This window comes from Anomalospiza imberbis, chromosome 6 (genome assembly GCF_031753505.1).
Source record: "Anomalospiza imberbis isolate Cuckoo-Finch-1a 21T00152 chromosome 6, ASM3175350v1, whole genome shotgun sequence".
NCBI lineage: Eukaryota > Metazoa > Chordata > Aves > Passeriformes > Viduidae > Anomalospiza > Anomalospiza imberbis.
In genome coordinates, this window is record NC_089686.1 from 9,652,518 (window position 1) to 9,669,882 (window position 17,365).

Sequence of the window (17,365 nt, forward strand, 5' to 3'; positions counted from 1 at the left end):
TCGGCAGTCAGATGACAAAGAGACAAATCCAGACAAGCTGAATTCCACTGATTTCCAGTAAAGAGCAGATACAGTACTTCCAACTGGACGGCTGCCTGCCCTATTCAGTGTGACCAGTATCCAAATAGACCTAGCTCCTGAAGGTAATCCAATGTTGAGAAAGGCAACACCACTGCCATGAAAAAATATTCCATAAGACATGCAGACACTTTCAGAGAGGTTCTCCTTGTCTAACCAGGGTGAAGCAAAATCTCTGCTCACTTTTCATTGACAAAATATTCATCTGCCAGCTGAAAACCCAGGGAATAACTGGCTCTTCTCTGCATCAGCATCTTCACTATGGCAAGAACAACTCAGGCCCAAAGACTGCAGCTATTTTAGGGTACCCAAGCAGCAGGAGACACGTGCAACAACTGTGAATGTTGTGGGTAATCCTGGTGGTGAAGGGGAAAAAAAAAAAAGAAAGAAAATCCTGGTGGTTTCAGTCATCCCCACTCCTATACCCTGCAGTGCCAGGTTACAGCAGCAGCCACTATCAGCTGCTGCGAGCCAGGGACGAGGAGGAGGATGACTACTGCCTCCAACAACCTCATTGTTAACAAGTCAGAGGCTGGGATCACTGTAGGTGGAAACTCTTGGCAAAAACAATAAAGCAGCTACTACATATTTCAACAGGTTCAAAGTAACCTCAGATGTTAGGAGCAGATGCTCTTTTCCACCCCCTGGGATTTTGAAATGGTTTATGTGTTTCCTCCCTTTCCCCTAATAGGGCAGGGTGCTGAAGGAATTAGCCAGAGAAAGAGCCAGAGAAACACTAATTACCCTCAGCTACCCAGGAGACCACAGCACCTTCAGCTAATTGTGCAATCCCCACTCCCCCACTTCAGATCCCCCAGAGAGAAGGTCTCTTGCCTCCAGCATCCAAACTGCAAGATAATCCCTCTCACCTGTATTTTAAAAGGGCATGCTTGAAAATCCTAGGTGTCTAAAGCAAACTCGTTACAATTAGTTTCCGCAGCCTATCCTGTCACTCCGGGAACGACTGCGCCGAGTCAAAGGAGGGAACTGCTCGTGTCAACACATTTGACACAGTGCTGTCACTAACCCTGTTATTAGACTGCACACGTACCTGAAATCCACATCTGAGCTCATTGCCTGGAGCTCTCCACAGCCAAGTCTCTGCAAGAGTCTCTCTCACAAAATTAAATATTAAATGTGCATCTTAAAAAATGCCCCGTAGTTTCATATTTATTAACTGAGACATTACTTTTCCACTTGCACATTTTTGAAATGTTAAATATAGAACATTTTAAGGTGCATTTAGAAGAGCCTTAATGCTTGTGAAGAGCCATAAAAATTGGATTCCTCTAGAGAGCAATCTTTAAAAGACAGCTCTCCCACTCCCTTATCCATATCAATCCAGATGCAGAGAGACCTCCCATGAAAATAAAAGAGCCCCTAAGTAATAGAGGACCCCAAACTTAGCCAAGACTCCACTGTGTCACCACTGTGACTGCCAAATTCCAGGCAGTAAGGGCTACCCCAGTAGTAAGGGTTGACACACTAACAGAAAACAATGGGTGCAGGCAGGAAAACTCAGCAGGAACTGCTCCTAAAAGCTTACACCAATTCCACATGCACCTCAAGTGTTGCAAGAAGCCCCCATATGCTCTGAATCCTTGTTCTTTCAGGGGAGCACGACCCTGCAGGCAAACACTGAGGACACAGAGCCCTCTCCCAGGGTCCTCCACATGCAGCACTGGCTCCTGGAGCACCCAACAGTGCACAGTGAGGAGACAGGAACTGGCAGCCAGGGATCACTTGAGCTCTCCTTGCCTCAATTCCTGCTGATACCAGGCCATCAGAGTGGCCATGGTGGGAATTACAAAGCATCCCTGACTCTCACACATCAAAACTGCAGTCCTCAATCCCATGCCTATCCTCTCAGCCTGGTTTTCCAAAGCACTAGGAACTACTGCATGGTCCTTTTTTTCCATCCTTCTTACTTAACAGCCCTTCTTAACAGCTTTTGAACCTGTCAAATGATCTAAAATTGAGGCAGAAGGCTCAGAACAAGTTCCTACAACTTCCACAAACTGAGAGAGAAATTGGGCAGTATCCATTTGTTATTAGTTGCTTGGCAGAAGCCAGATGTCCAAGCCCTAGCTTACTGTCAACCAAACAGTGTGTGCAGCTATAGAGAAGATGCTGCCTCTTATGAAGTCATCTGGGACAAGGAGGGAACAAATACAGTTCAACATCCATCCTACCAGACCCTCCTTCCCTAGTTCTGCTGCTGGTGGGAACATGGGGGATTTATTTAGCACATAGGAGATGCCCATATGAAAGAGCCTGCGCATCCCAAAGTCTGTTCTTCATCTCCCCTTCAGGTGATGCAATCAGCAGCACACACAGGTGTGCCGCCGAGAGACCATCACTTTGACCAGAAGGAGGAGTCATGGGAGCTCAGTCCAGCAGCACTGCCTGGCATTTGCACAGCTAAGACACATCCATGTAAACAGCACGTCTAAAGCCACTGTCATCTTCCCTTTTTTCCAAGAGCACCAGCACTCAGAAAAGCTCTTCCTCAAACTCTGGCTGGTGTAACACTGAGCCCTGACAAGGATACAGCAGGCTAGGACTTGCTTAGCTCTCTCAAATGATTCATGGTTTATCAGCAACAAAGGCATAACCTGTCCTGGTCACTGAGCTGGCAGCGTGATCCTTTGTGCCCAACTGCAGTTTACCTGGGCAGCTGGGAATACAGGACTTTTTAGGTATTGAGGAACAAAAAATTGCCAACTCCACCAGCAAAAGAGCCACATTCTCTCTTCTTTGTCCTTTAGGCCATTGGAAGCCATTCAGTGGTGTGCCCCATGTAACACACAGCGCAGATAATGCAACAGGGGTAAAAATTCAAAAGAAAACAACAGAACAGGGAAGAAAAGAAGCTCTTAAAAACTAAGCAAGAACTTCTTGAACTCAAGCTATAAAACAAAATTAACGTTTCTGCCCTGATTAATGTTGCCTCTAGCACCTGCCTGCACTGGCAGCAGGTACAGTATAAACTGCTCAGACTGGGGGTGTCTGGGGTGAGGGTGGATGGGGACAAATGAAATGCGGTGTCTGAATCCCTGGGCTGGAGAAACATGATCATCAAAGCTAATCACTTCCAAAGTAAACTTCTGCTGGTCTTGGCCTCCTTTCAGTACAGATAAAAAAATTCTTCTCATACAGTATACCTGGGCACAAGCATTACTTTTCCACAACCAAAATATTTACACCAGTATAAATCCCTTCTGTGGATGCAGTTGGATATGTATGTGTATTCCTAACACCAGGAGAGCTTTTTTCCTCTGCTCATAAGGGATTAGCTAAAACCATTTTACAGTAGCATTATATCCTTAAGGCTATTGCCTGTGCCAGAGGCAGCACAGAGTGCACCGCCAGAAATGCAGCTACAGGAGCACATCTCTCATATTGAACAGTCCCTGCCTCTCCACTTCCTTGTGGAGACACACACCTCAGTCTGACATACACCTCTGCAGAAGTGACAGCATGTTTGGGTTTTACCTAACAGGGGCAATCACACAAATTGATTAATTAGCATTTGTGAAACACAATGAAGAATTTGGGTGCTAAGAAATATTATTACTAATTTAATCTACATCCCATTCAGTCCTCAGTGTCTCCCTGAAACTGCCAACAATTATGCCAATTAGTGGTAATTGTGGTTTGTGACAAGGCTATTTGCCAACTGGGAGTGAAACACAGACCACCACCTCATTTCCCATGGATTGTCCCACAGCTGCCAACAGCAACAACTTCCAGGCACAGCAACCTGCTCTCCACTCCAGCCAGAACTCTGGCAGCAGGAGATGCTGTATCCCATTACCAACTCTCCAAGGACACAGCCTGCAAAACTTTCAATTAGGGATAAACCAAGATACCTTGTTTTTCCCTCCTACATTAGTTCAGTACATGACCCAGTAACTGATGCCAACACTGCAATACCAAAATGTTAATCTGGGATAATTTCAGATTAAACTTCACTTGGTTCCATCCACACTTAATGAAAATCACATCTTGATTCACACACAGGCCTCACTGTGGTAGAAAACTGTAAAGGCAGCAACAGTAAACTGAAGGGAATTGAGAGTGTAGGATGCAGTAAATCTTGAGCTTGGGAGACTGTTTAAAGAGTTTTAACATAAGCAAAGAGGTGTATCTTTTTATCAGCTGTCCGCAGAGATTTGGAGGACTTTGAAGAGACACAAACAACTAACAGTATTCTGTAATCAATGCACATCATCTGAGCACTGAAACTTTAAATTATTTATATATTTTAAATCTGTCTAATTGAAAGGATAGCAACACAAACTGTATGAATCATAGCCCTCTCAAGTAATTAGATTTGTTATCCCTGCAGACTGCAAACAGTACATTGGTTTTCTATTCTAATGTGAATTCAATCCCTTGTCAGCTGCCCCACGCATGAGAATACACCTCCACTCTTTCATCAGGAAAGATATCAACAGCAGGAAACTAGCCCTTCTTTCATCTCTGAGGCACCCACCCACCTTTCCAAAGGGTTTTCAACCAGGTGTGGAACCCTTTCTGAATCTGTGCTGAAAGATCTCTTAATTATTATGGCAAAGGAGGTAAATCCTTTGAGAGCAGCATGCTCCAAGCAGTAGCCTTCTGGTGTTTACTTATCCAGTAGTTGCTTAGTTTGACAGCACATTAGAAGAGCTTGTAGGAAACTTCGGACTTGCATTGTATGGGCATGAAACTCTTACAGAGAGGAGCTGCTTTTTCAGATGTCTTGTTATATAATTAAACAAGAGGGGGGAATGGGGAGGGGGGAATGGGGGGGGGGGGAGGGGAATCGAGCAAGCTGCCTTTTTGGCACAAACATTACACACTGCTCACCCTGCCAGCATATTGCATCAGATTCCCACTGCAAGGCCAATTCACAGCAGCTGAGTAGCCGAACCCCTGCCTATTATCTCCCGCTAGCCTACTTCACACTCACAAGGCAGTAAGGACAACTGTTTATTGCATCTTCCTTCCTGAGGAGCTGCTCACCACACCAGGATTAGAGGGAATCTGAGCTTGCAATTAGGCTCCAGGTCTCACAAGTGTCAGAGAATGCAGTTTTCAAGAGATTTCAACCATCAAGCCTTACTGCATGCTGCACAGCGAGTGAACTCCAGGTGTCTGTTACTCGGTGCTCAGGTCTGCCGAGGGTCTGACACTGTGGTGACTCCTATTTTATTACGATCCTAGGCATGCTTTGAAACCCTGCAGAAAAGGGGGATTAATTTACCCATCATCAAGTGCTTATCAAGGAAGTCCCCCGAGACTTGCAGGAAGGAGACCACACAAACAGGCCTTTGCTCACAGGTCTCCTCACCTGAACACCTGGCTGAGGCCCCTGACTCTCCTACACTGGGAATTTTTTTTCCCATGGCAGAGATCCACTCACAGATAGGACCCAATTCTTTATGGCAGAGGCCCACCTCAACACAGGAACAGGGGTTTCTGTGCTCCTCATTGAAGCAACCTATCTCAGGCACTTCACAAGGGAAATTAAACTTCTTTCCACCATTTGCAGCAATTCAGAAAACAAAAGGTCCAACAGTCCTGAATCCAGTGAGATAAGATATGTGACCTTTTACACCACAGAAATAAGAGCCTACTCCTAGTCCAGCAAGCCAAGAGAGAGACTCCTGTCGATTTCAAAAGGCTTTGGATCTGGCCTGAAAATGCAAACCTCACTGCACATTCGGACACTGCTCCACAATGCACTTCCAAACAATACTATATTTAGATTGAATGGGAATTCTGTAGATCATACAGGAACTCTTTGAATGAAAACGAAGGTCAGTAGGGTTTGGCTTCCTCTTCAGACCCTCCCCCCCCATTCTTGCAAACATCCAGATAAGCATTGTTTAGAAAACAATACATTACTTCCAAATGTTATCAAAACCCCAACACAGGTTTTGTGTGTCCTGAAACAGAATCTCAGGGTCTTCTGTTGCCTTTTACCCTATCAGCTAATTCTCAGGATCTCTTCATATGTCTAGGCAAGACTCTGTCTCAAGACTGTATTTTTTCACCTTTCAAAATCTTTGCTCTAGCTGCTCTGACAAAGGAACAGCAACAAGGATAATAAAGGCCTTTGATAGAAAAAAAAACAAACACGGAAAGGAAAAACTGTATAGACAACTACAATACATGCCAATAAAGCTGCACCTGTGTAAGAGGGAAACTCTTGGCATCCTCATGCACTTTCTCCATTCCCTACCAGGTATTAAGTGCCACCGTGCAGCACAAACTGGAGGAAAATGACACAGCCAGTGCTTGCCCGAGGGACATTAAGGACAGGAGTAAGCCCATCAGCCACGCACGTTCAAGCACCCAGAGGGCAAAAGCACAGCCCAATCAAAAATCATCCATCCCACTCAAAGTTTCCTCCAGCACCACAGACACAAGTGTTTGATTCTCAGCTGCACTTTATGGGCTTCTCGGAAGGAGGAGCTGAACGCCTGTCTCCGGTAGCTTCTCTTAGCGAAGTCAAATCCCAGTCGCAACACCGAGCCGGCATCCCCGGGGCGGTGTCAGCCGGGCTGGGCGGCCCCGGGTCCTGCGGAGGCACGCGGGGAGCTCCCCCAGCACCCGGGCTCCGGGGAGCGTCCCGCACGGCACCTGCACAGCCGCTTCTCGGCTCTTTCGCTCCTGTTGCCAAACTCCGCGTTTCATTTTTAACTGGTTCTGGCAGCCGGTGGCTGTAGCAACGGGTGAGCGTCCAGCCGCAGAGTTTCGCTTTTCGATAAAAGCCCGGGACGGGAAATCCTTGAACTTTTGAAGAACCCTCCCGGGTTGGAAATCTCCGACTTTGCCGTTACTGTCCCCTCCCAAATCCTTTGGGGATGTACCTGTGACCCCGTGCGGGCCGGGTCCAGGCTCCAGCCCCCCACCCCCCCGCGACCCCCCGGCGGTGCTGGGCGCTGCACTTACCGGCGGGGCGTTGGGCTGGCAGCCGCCGGCAGCCAGCCGGGCCGCCTGCCTCCTCAGCTCGGCCAGCTGCGCCTGGCAGCTCCGGCACCAGCCCCCGGCCGCCGCCCGCTCCAGCGGCCGCGGCTCGGTCCCCGCGGCGGCTCCCGCTCCCTCGGGCGGCGGGCGGCTGGCGCAGCGCTCCTCCTCGGCGGCGGCCGGCGGCCTCTTCCGCGGGGAGAGCTCCCGCACCCCGCTCCCCTCCGCCACCTGCGGAGACAGCACAGCTCAGCAACGCGGGACGCGGAGGCAACGCTGCTCCCACCCTCCTCGCGAGGGAAAAAAAAAAAGTGAGGAAGATAAAAAAAAAAAAAAAAAAAGAAAAAGGAAAAAACCAAGGAGGAAAAGCTCAACCGCGGGGAGGAGATGAGTGTTGTAGGAACTTACCCCCGGCGCCCGGGGATCAGGTCCCAGAGCTTTCCTGCCGGCGGCCGCGATCATGATAGCGGGGGATGCTCCCCTGCCCTGCGCCCCGCTCCGTTAGTGCGGGCGGCGCGGTGCCCGGTGGCGCGGCCGGCCCGGGGCGCCCATAGCGGGGCGGGGGTCAGGGGTGCCAACAGTGATCGCGCCGGGTCCCCGCCGCCCGGACTGCCGCTCTAGGTGATGTTGCCTCCCATATTGAGACGGGAACGAAGTTTGGGATGGGAGAGGGAGGAGTGAGCTCCGCACGGCGGCACGGGGAAGGACCCAGAGCACCGGAGCACGTCGGCAAAAAAAGCTGTAAAAGTGCTCCGAGTCCAGGGGAGGAGGGACTGGACTGGGCTGGGCTGGGCGGGGTGGGATAAGCGGGGCGGGGGAGCCTCGGCCTGGGCGGGCTGGGGTTCGGGTTTAGGTTTTGGATACCGGCGAGGGAAGAAAGATGCCATTTCATAGTGACCCTACGGGACAGTGCCAAAATCACTGTGAGTCGTTGCTTCCTTCACACTCTAACACCCAAGTTCCTCGGGAGTCGGAAAAAAAGGGCCGGCCGCGGGGTGCGGTCCCGCCGCAGGGCGCGGAGACAGAAAAGCGGCGCTGGGGCTGCGGACCAGCTGCCAGCGGGGGTCAAGAGTCCGCCCGGGGTCCGCTCCCCTCGCTCCACCCGCGGCTGCCGCTCTCCTACGCGGGCTGGGATACGGTGCCCCCGCTCCGCGGGCAGATGCCGGTGCGCGCGGGACACGGGCCCCGCGGGGCCGACTCTCCCGCCGCTCGGCGGGCGCGACGGGATGCTCCTACACCCGAAAATTGACCTGACAGATGGAGAAATTAACGTTCGCAGCTAATTGTCTACTTGGCTGCCGCTCCGGCTCGTATGTTTAGCACTTTTCTCCTTTTTTTAGTTTTTCTCCCCCCCGAGAGCGGAGTGCGCGCCGCTGTCTGTCACGGGGCCGGGCCCGCGCGGGCGGCGGTGGCGGGGCCGGGACGTGCCCGGGCTCGGCGCGGCCGCCGTCCCTGTGACCAGAGCGCCCCCTGCCGGCGCCGCCGCGCCCGCGGTCCCGCCCGGGACGGAGCAGCCGGAGCCGGGGCCCCGCGGGGCCGCGCCGGGTGACGGCGGCCTCTTCCCCGGAGATGCCAACGCGGCTCCTGGGCCCTTTCCCCGCCACCGCGCGAGTGGGTGCTGGTGCCGCGTGGGGTAAGGTCTTAAGGTCTGTGGTGAGGTGGGCATCGCCGAGCACAAAGAGTGGGGAAACACATACATATGGGGGGAAAAAATAATCCCGCCCCAGGAGGCACCTTTACGCCACCGTTTTAACTTTTCTGGCTCTCCCGGCACGTGTGTGAAGCGCCCCACCGGCCCCACCCCTAAGGGTGCATGCCCTGGGGCAGGGCTGGGGCCGTGGGCGACAAGCACGGCCCTGAGGCGCGCCCCGCACCGCGGGCAGAGAGAGCCCCCCTGCACTGTGATCGCTACCCCCCGCCTGCCCGGACCGCCCGCAGCCCGGGAAAAGTTGGGGTTCGAGAGTAAAGCGGTGACACGGGGGACACGGGCGGGTACCCGGGGGCTGCCGTGTGCCCCTCTTGGGGCTGGCGAGAAACCGGGACTTGCACAGGCACACGCACCAGGGCGCCGCGCCCCAGCTCCCCTCTCCCGCCTGCTCGGGGTAATGCTGCTCTCCGGGAAGTTGCTCCGAAATTTCCTGCGCCCAAACAACGTCTGCAAAACCCTCCCGCGGCTCCGAGGCTCGGGTTGGATGGGGCGGGGGGTAAAGGGGTGGGCTCCCCGGCCGACGCTGGGCTGAGCCGCGCTACGGAGCTCAGCAATTTCCTTTTCTTAGTAAGTACAAAACCCTCCGAGAAATAGCGGGACGCGGTGCCACCACTCGCCATCTGAGACCGGGGTCACATAAGGTGCCGCGGTCCTCACGGGGAAGCCCCAAGAGGGTTCCGGCAGCGCGGGTACCCCGCGCCCCTCCGCGCCGCTCCGCGGAGCCGCCAGGACTGTTCGTGGTGCTGAAACCTGCCCGACACCGCCGCCCGCAACTTCGCACCGCCGAGTTTGACACCCGCTTCCCGTGAGCCGGCCCTCGACCCCCTTCCGGGCCCCTGCTGCCCCGGACCGCGTCAAGATCCCCTTACCCTGGCTTTCCTTCGCAGGAGGTGGCTGGTGAAGCCGAAGATGATCTCCGAGTCCAAGCACAAGGCTCCTATCTCCAAGAGGCTGGGATTTTTCCTCGTGGCGTTGGAGGCATCGGACGATTTTTGAAAAGCCATAGTTTGGGGTTTGAAATATCCTGCTCCCTGAGCGGAGGCGATGTATTTGTATACACACACAGAGGGGAAAAAAAAAAAAAAAGGATAAAATAGCAAACACCTCCCACCCCTTTAAAAAAGAAGGAAAAAAAAAAAAAAAAAAAAAAAAAAAAAGCCAGGCGCGGGTGAGTTACTCCGTCATCTGCCAGGATGCGCCGCCGGGGTGAGGTAGCCAGCAGCCGGGCAGACTCGGCAGTTTCCCTGCCTCTCTCTGCTGCTCTCCGCCGCTCTCCCTCCTCCCGTTTTTTCCCCCTCTCAGCGCACCTTGCCTGACGAGCGAGCGCGGGCGCGGAGCCCTCAGCGCCCCACAGGCGCTGGGGCCGCGGCCGGGGCCGCCGCTGCGCTGGGTGCGCGGGGCCGGCAGCGCCCTGCTCCCCCGCCGCCGGCCATCAGCTCGCCGAGCGAGGGGGCTCCCACCGCCCGCTGGCCAGGAACCCGCACTACGAGCCTCCTGCCTCCCCCCATCCACTGCTGGGTGGGTTTAGTGGCTGGGTTGGTGGGTTGTTTTTTCCCTCCTCCTTCTCCTCCTCCTCCGGGGTGAGCGCGAGGAGGGTAAAGCCGCCAGTGAAAGTCAGTTTAGGAGGGAAGAAAGACACGCACAAAAATAAAGGAAAAAAAATAGGGGAAGGTAAAAAAAAAAGGAAAGCCTGAGGGAGCAGAGTAAAGCACTTTCCGGAAGGGACGCGGTCTTTCACTGCTCCAAAAAGCTTCCCCCTCTTTTCTCCCCACCGCTTAATTGTATTTGCAGCGGGGGCGGACGGCAGGAGGGAGCGAGCTCCTCCTCATCGCGGGGCCGAGACACAGGTGCCCGATGGCTGCTCCCGGATCGGGCAGCCCGCCCTGTGCGCTGCCTCTCCGGCCGCCGCCTCCGCCGCGTGTCCCAGCCTGGGGGCCGGGCAGGGCTCGGGGGTCCCCGCTGAGGCGCGGCCCATCCCGTCGGGGCGGGCGGGATGGATGGAAGCGGCGAGGGGGCTCCGGGCAAAACGCTAATCCCTTCCCGCGTATTTTTCCGCTAAACAAATAATCCCCCCCCCCCCCCCCGGCCCCCCCCCGACAAAAGCATTATCCCGCTTCATATGGCCTGCAGTGAAAGGGACTTGAATAATCTATTTATCCGCGCCGCCCGCCCCGCCCGGACACCGGCTGCTGCTGGGCGGGGGCAGCCGGGCCCGCTGCTCCCACCCGCAGCTGCGGCCGGGGCAGGGCTGAGGTCCTGCCCCGCAGCCTGGCCCCGGCCGGAGCCCTGCACGTCGGGAGGGAGCTACGGGACGGTGGCGGCTGGTGGGGAACGGGGGGGAACAGGGGGGAAAGGAGGGATAGAAAAGAAGAAGGGGAAGGAGAATTGAGGAGAGGGCAGAGAGGAAATAGAGGAAGACGGGAGAAGAGAAGAGACAAAAGACAGAAGTCTTAAGTCTCTATGGCCATGAAAGGACACCGTGGTTTATTCCGAATTTACTCAGTTGTCTGTTCTGGGCTTCCCAGCTCATGATGATTCTGTGTGTTAGATGAAGAAAGTGGGTTAATGGATGTCTCTGTAGGATGGAGGTGTACAGATGTAACAGGCAGGCACTAAAGCAGTGCTGGCAGGGAGAAGAGGACTGTGGGAGTGGTGAGATGCTTGTAGCAAAGATGCAAGGATTTGTTTGGCTCCTCACTGCATTCCTTCCTGATGTCCAGCTATCAGAGCAGAGACATGCCGATGTGTTAGCTAGTCCCTGAACCCATCTGGGAATGGTGTCTGCAGGGACTCAATCCCTAGGCCACCTTGCCCCCACCAACCCTTTCCCAGCCTCCTGTCTTGCTGCACACCACTATGCATTCAAAGTCTTCTACCACCCTCCCCTGCAAAAGTGGGATGCTCCCTGGCCACAGAAGATCCCCATGCTTGGAAGGCCTCACATTACCAAGGGAGTATGAGTAAGTGGATGAAGAGGAGTGCAGAAGGAAAAACTATTCAAGCAAAATGGTGGTATGGACATCAACAGTCCAGGTAAAAAGTGTCCCCACCCAGGCACTCAGTTCAGGTGTTCAGCATGTGGTAGAACAGTGCCCATCACAAGAACCAGAAGCATGAAATGTCACTTCCCAGTCACTGGAGTCTTTCCCACCTTGGCTTGGAAACAGTCAACAGCAGAGAAAAACTTAGCCAGGTCAGGAAGGCTTGTTGCCTGTTTTGGAGAAGGCCTGGGGCATGTGTCTCCATCCCCCACATTTTCAGACCAACCAAATTTAAGCACTCACACCATGCTCAAAGACAGCCCAGGCCTTCCCTGTCCTCCTGCCACCCACAGCCCACCATGACTTCCTTCCCCAACACAGTTTATCCCTCTTCCCTGACTCTTGGCAAAGTTCCTAGGAAGGTCTGGGTCTAAAATATACCCTGAATGTCAGGCACTGAGGGTCCCTGTGCAACCCCAACCTCTCCCCTAATCCTGGAGAGTCTCCCTTTAATCGGCCCTGTTAAAGCAAATATCTCCCCACCTCACTGCCCTCAGGTGTCTTGTTGATAAACAAGCTGAAGGGAAAGTTATTACCTTTTATTCATGGTGTCTAAACTAAAGTAAAACATCAACAGGGTGACTGTACATAATAATATACTAGATAAAGTCCATTTTTCTTAGGCCCTCTGAAAGCGATCCCTGAGCATTAAAACGGGTCTCTTAATAAATATCTTATCTCCCTGCCACAGAGCCCTGGCTGTAGATAACCAGACAGCCATTACTGTACCTCTGGAATAACCCCATTTCCATCAGGGCCACTTCAAACAGGCTTCTCTTTAAATACCCCCGCCTCTTCCCCCAGGGGAGGTGGGAAAAGGCTTGAACCTCCCTGGGTGGGGGATTTCATCCAAGTCCCCAAGCATGGTGTGGGGTTACTGCATTGCAATGCATTCCCTTCCACAAATAACCACGGAGCAAAGTATTCTGCCTGCTAGCCACAAGCCTAAATCCATCTCCCTTGTGCCCTGTTTTGGGGTGAGCAGTGCTGGGCTCCCACAGTTCTGCTCCCCTGGGCCTGCTCTGCAAGCAGAGAGAAAGTTGGGCAGGAGAAGAGGGACGTGGCAGGCAGCTCCCACTCAAGGGAAACAGCCTTGCAGGTGTGTGCATCCCAGGCTGCAAGGTGACGCTGTACAGGTTGCACCAGAGCCCTTTATTAATACACCATACAGGTGATAGTGGATTTATTAAGTATATTGCTGTGATTTCACTTTTAATTTACTAAGAATACAATGGTTTGGGCTAGAGGACCCAAGGGAAATCTAGGCAAGAGTGAGCAAAAATCCATGAAATTCAATGTAGCACACTAATCATGGAGGCATTATAGTATTAATTGCTATAATGATATACTTCTAATCCTATCTTACACTGCACCACATAATTTCATTGGGTAAGAGAGGAAAGGAATTAAATTTAGTTCAATACAGGCAAGCGTGTAACTTAATAGAGTAGTTTGACTCCAGCACACTCTGGGGTTTAGGGCTGATGTCACGTAACATGGTCAGCAGCAGGGAAGAAGGATAGCACAAGACTTTTGACACCCTCACTGAAATCTGGAAGCAATATGGGAAAATGTTAGATATCTGTTTTTTGAGAGGCAACCTGGCCATATAAAGGATAATTAGAATTCGTTGCAAAGATGATTTATCATGTCTATCATTGTGCTTGAAAAGGCTAGGTCACCCATGAATGCTGATGAAATTTCAAAGATCTGCTCCCCAAGGACTTTCTGCATCTGCTGCCCTCTGAGATGGGGAAATAGCCTAGGGCAAGCTTCTCATTAATACAGCAGGAAAATATAAGCATTTTGTCCAACATAACATTTTTCTTCAGTATTATACCTGACACGATCAGACCTTTAAATAACGTGGTAATAGGGCTCACTTTAAAGTTCATGTACTTGATGTTGTGCCCCCCCCCTTCCCGTTCTCCCCTCCCTCCCCCCGGTTTCAGATGGGTAGTACCTCTCTCTAACAAGCCAGCGTTTTGACCCGAAACACACTTTCTCCCGTAACAAATATTGTATGAGGTGGGCGGAGGTGGTAAAAGTAGCTTTTGATCTTGTTTGTATAATATGCAAGAGGACATCAAAGCGAGGGAAGAGGAGGAGGGAGAGAAAGGAGAGCAGAGCAGGAATAACCCTAGTCAGTGCAACACCAAATAGCTCATGAATAGCTAAATAAAACATAATTAGGAACACACGAAAAATGAGTGGTTCTTTAAAGAGAGCGATGGAGAAGCGGGCTGGGAGGGTGGCCGGGGAGGCGGGCACAGCCCGATTCAAAGCCAGCCCCGAGGCAAACCAAGCGGAGCCCGGAATTTAGAGGGGCAGCAGGACCCCTCGGGGACGCGTTCCCCGCCGCCCCGGAGGCGGCTTTCCCCGGCCCCGTCCCTCACGGGGAGCCCCGGGGCCCGTGGGGCTCCGGGGGTGTCCGGACCCGCTCCCTGCGGGTAAAGGGGAGCTGTTTCCCCGCGGGGCTCTGCAGGTTTCGGGGCGTTCCCGGGCGCTCTCCACCGCGGGCTGCCCGGGGGGCGGGGGGGGCCCTGGGAGCCGCGGGGGCGCTCGTTTGTTTTGGGTTGGTTTGTTTGTTTGCTCTGTGGCCTCCCCTCTATGCTGATCAGGCCGGCTCTGGGTTTAATTGATCTGCGGGGCGGGCAGCCGAGACCATCAAGGGAAACTTCAGCCCTTTCAGGCTGCGGAGAAAATAAGGATGGTATCGGTGAAACCGGCGTGAAAGGCAGACACAGGCCCCCGCCTTCCCCCGCGCGTGTTCACACGCAGGTGGGGACGCGGCTACCCCGGAGGAGCCGGGGATGCCCGTCGGAAGCTGCAGGGCTGGACCGAGTGCTTGGGACAGCCCCGGGGCCCGGGAGGAGGGTGTTTGGAGAAGCCCCTGGCCCTCTCCCTGTCACCAGCTAGGAGGATACCAGTACCAGTTCCGGGGTGACTCTGCAGTCGCTCAGCAGTGACTTCGCAGGCGGGATATGCCTGCACCAGAAGGGGCGGGGGGAACACACGGAGAAGAGTGGCTAAATTCACCCCCAGAGACAGATTTCCTCTCTGTCTCCGAGGTGAGTCGGGCTAGCCAACTCCGTCCAGCTCTCCTTCCAGCTCTGCGCTTGGGTGCCTCTTTCTGGAGCTCTACCCTCTCTCTGCTCATCTTAACAGTGCTTCCTCAGCACACCTGTTGTCCTGCGAGGCCCAGCCCAGCCTACAGAACCCTTTTCCTGTTCCCAGCACAGTAAGGAGCTCCCTGCCATGACAAGACCATGTCCCGCCTGCACTTAGGGCAATGCAGGCCACAACGTGGATCTCACAAGTCTGGAGCAAAGCAGGGGCTTTAGTAAGCCCCAGCTCATGACCTGCATCGTAGGGAGGGCTGGGTAAAAGAGCTTGGTGTAAGGGCTCTAGTGTCCTGGCCTGGGCCTGGCAGCTCAGAGCTGATCTCGGGTCTGCTCTGTATTGGTCTCTTGCCTCTTCGTGACCCTGCTCTCCAACAAGAGATGGAAAACCCCTCCTGTAAACAACTGGTGAAGGTCAGGGGAAGGAAAGCCTGACACCACTTAATGAAAGACAGTTACAGACAATCTTTTGCTCAGTTGTCCGTGTCTGGGAGGCGTGGGGATCTCTGTGTTCAAGCTTTTTAATTTCCATTCTAATTTGCAAGTCATAAAGAGAGACAGTATGCTGTCCACGGTCTCACGTTTAATTTCTTGTCACCCTAATCATGCCAGTTTAACCCTCGCTTGCTTGCCTACGTGTTTGTTATGCTCAGCCCTAGCTACCAACTCCTCTCTTAAACAGCCTGCACATTAGTAGTGTCCTGCTTGCACTGTAGATTTGGGGTTCTAATACTATTCCAATGACTTCTGCCCAGATGCATTTGAGCAGCCACAGCCCGTATGAAGAGTGGAAGACAGAAACCAAAAAACAGACAAAACGAAAAATCCCAAAGCCCACAGTTGCCTCCTTTCCAACGTCTGGTTGGGTGGTTTTTAAAGGGGAGAGTAGGAGTGAGGATTACTTTTTCCGTACTCTGCCTGCCACTCTAGAACCGCCTTTTCCCTCGGTGCGGGACACGCTCCCGGGGAGTCCCCGGCGCGGCTGTGCAGTACAGGGGGGTGAGCACAAAGGCTGGTCCCCTTTCCGTGCTGCCGGCAGGGACGGGAGGCCCGCGGCGCCTCCCGGCGCTGGAGCGGGCGGCGGGCGGGGTTCAGCACCCTGGAGAGCGGCCCCACTCCGGCCCTGCGCCAGCGGCCGCTCCCCCTGCGGGGGAGCCCAGAAGATGCCGCACGACTCCGCCTCGGCGAGGGACAGATGTCAAAGAAAAAAGAGGTTTTGCCAGCAGCTGGGCGCTATGGCTCAGTGTCCTTGAGGCTTTGGCAGAGGGATCGCGCGGGCTGCGAGGGACTGGTGTTGACGGACGCTCCCGCAGAAGTGGAGCTCAGAGGATTGTTCTGCTCTGTCCCGTGACAGGTTTGCATTACCGAGCCCACACAAACAGCGAGAGAAGCAAGGAAAATCACCTGTTCCTTAACAAAGGAAGCAGCCACGCGCCACCCAGCTCCTGGGTGCCACGGCTTTGCTGAAGGGGCATGAACTGGCATTGACCAAGCGTCCTCTCTTCCTCCTCCACTCATTAGCAGAGTGACTCTGGATGACCGGGAAACTCTCCCGTGGGGCTGTGAGAATCCTGGGGAGCAAATGGGAACTAGGGGAGACTTCATGCAGGGGGGAGGGCAAAGAAAAAGGGAACAAACCAGCACTGACTTTTGGCCTTAGTCATGGAGTTCCCCATCTCCTCAGGAGGGTGCACAGAGGCATGTCTGCTTTGTGACAAAAGACTCTCTTTAAAAGCGAGCATCTACACAACCATATTTCCATCAAAGGTAAAATAGTATCACAACAAACATGAAAATATCTAAGGAGCCGCAGCAGAAGGATTCAGCTTTGCTGGCCATGCATAGCGTGGAAGTGAAGCTTCCTCCCCTCCCTTATCCTCTCCTATACAATGAAGATTATATCCCAAGCAACAAAATCAAAAAATGTGCTACAGAGAGCTCGGTGTGGCCTCATCTTGTATCTCTTCTCAGATCACAATAGTGGAGCTTACTTACTGGAGAAATTACTGGTTTTATTTCCTACACCACATCAAGTCTTGAGTGCATTTTTCTAACGGCCCCAATCAAAGCCAAGCACCTTATTAATCCTTTAACCAATCAGAGAGACTCGATTTCCCAAATCAAGTTTTAAAATATATTTATTTGAAAAGAGAAAATTGTATCTCAGCCAAAAGGAGGCTGGTTTGCCAGTGAACGGCAGGTGATTATATTTCATCAACCAAGTGGCTCTTCAGAGCAGATACCACTTGCTGCAGGCAGGAACTTTTTGATTGAAAGACAGTGGGAATCCTGAGAACTACATTGGAGGCGCTGGATTCCCAAGCCCGGGGAAAGACACATACTCGCGAGTATCCATCCATCCATCCATCCATCCATCCATCCATCCATCCATCCATCCATCCATCCATCCATCCATCCATCCATCCATCCATCCATCCATCCATCCATCCATCCAT

General features: G+C 53.2%; 2 protein-coding genes across 2 annotated transcripts in view; both read right to left on the minus strand.

The window, feature by feature from the left end:
* The window catches only part of KIF26A (kinesin family member 26A), a 96,490-nt gene extending 86,657 nt beyond the window's left edge, over positions 1–9,833 (minus strand). Inside the window, exons 1-2 of the mRNA XM_068192277.1 lie at positions 9,616–9,833; positions 7,024–7,269 (exon numbers count right to left, since the gene is read on the minus strand). Coding sequence (XP_068048378.1) covers positions 7,024–7,269; positions 9,616–9,750 — 381 coding nt within the window. The 5' untranslated portion in view covers positions 9,751–9,833. The remainder of the gene's footprint in view (positions 1–7,023; positions 7,270–9,615) is intronic.
* Positions 1–17,365, minus strand: part of ASPG (asparaginase) — a 324,997-nt gene that overhangs the window by 239,708 nt on the left and 67,924 nt on the right. The gene's annotated exons all lie outside the window — the stretch shown is intronic.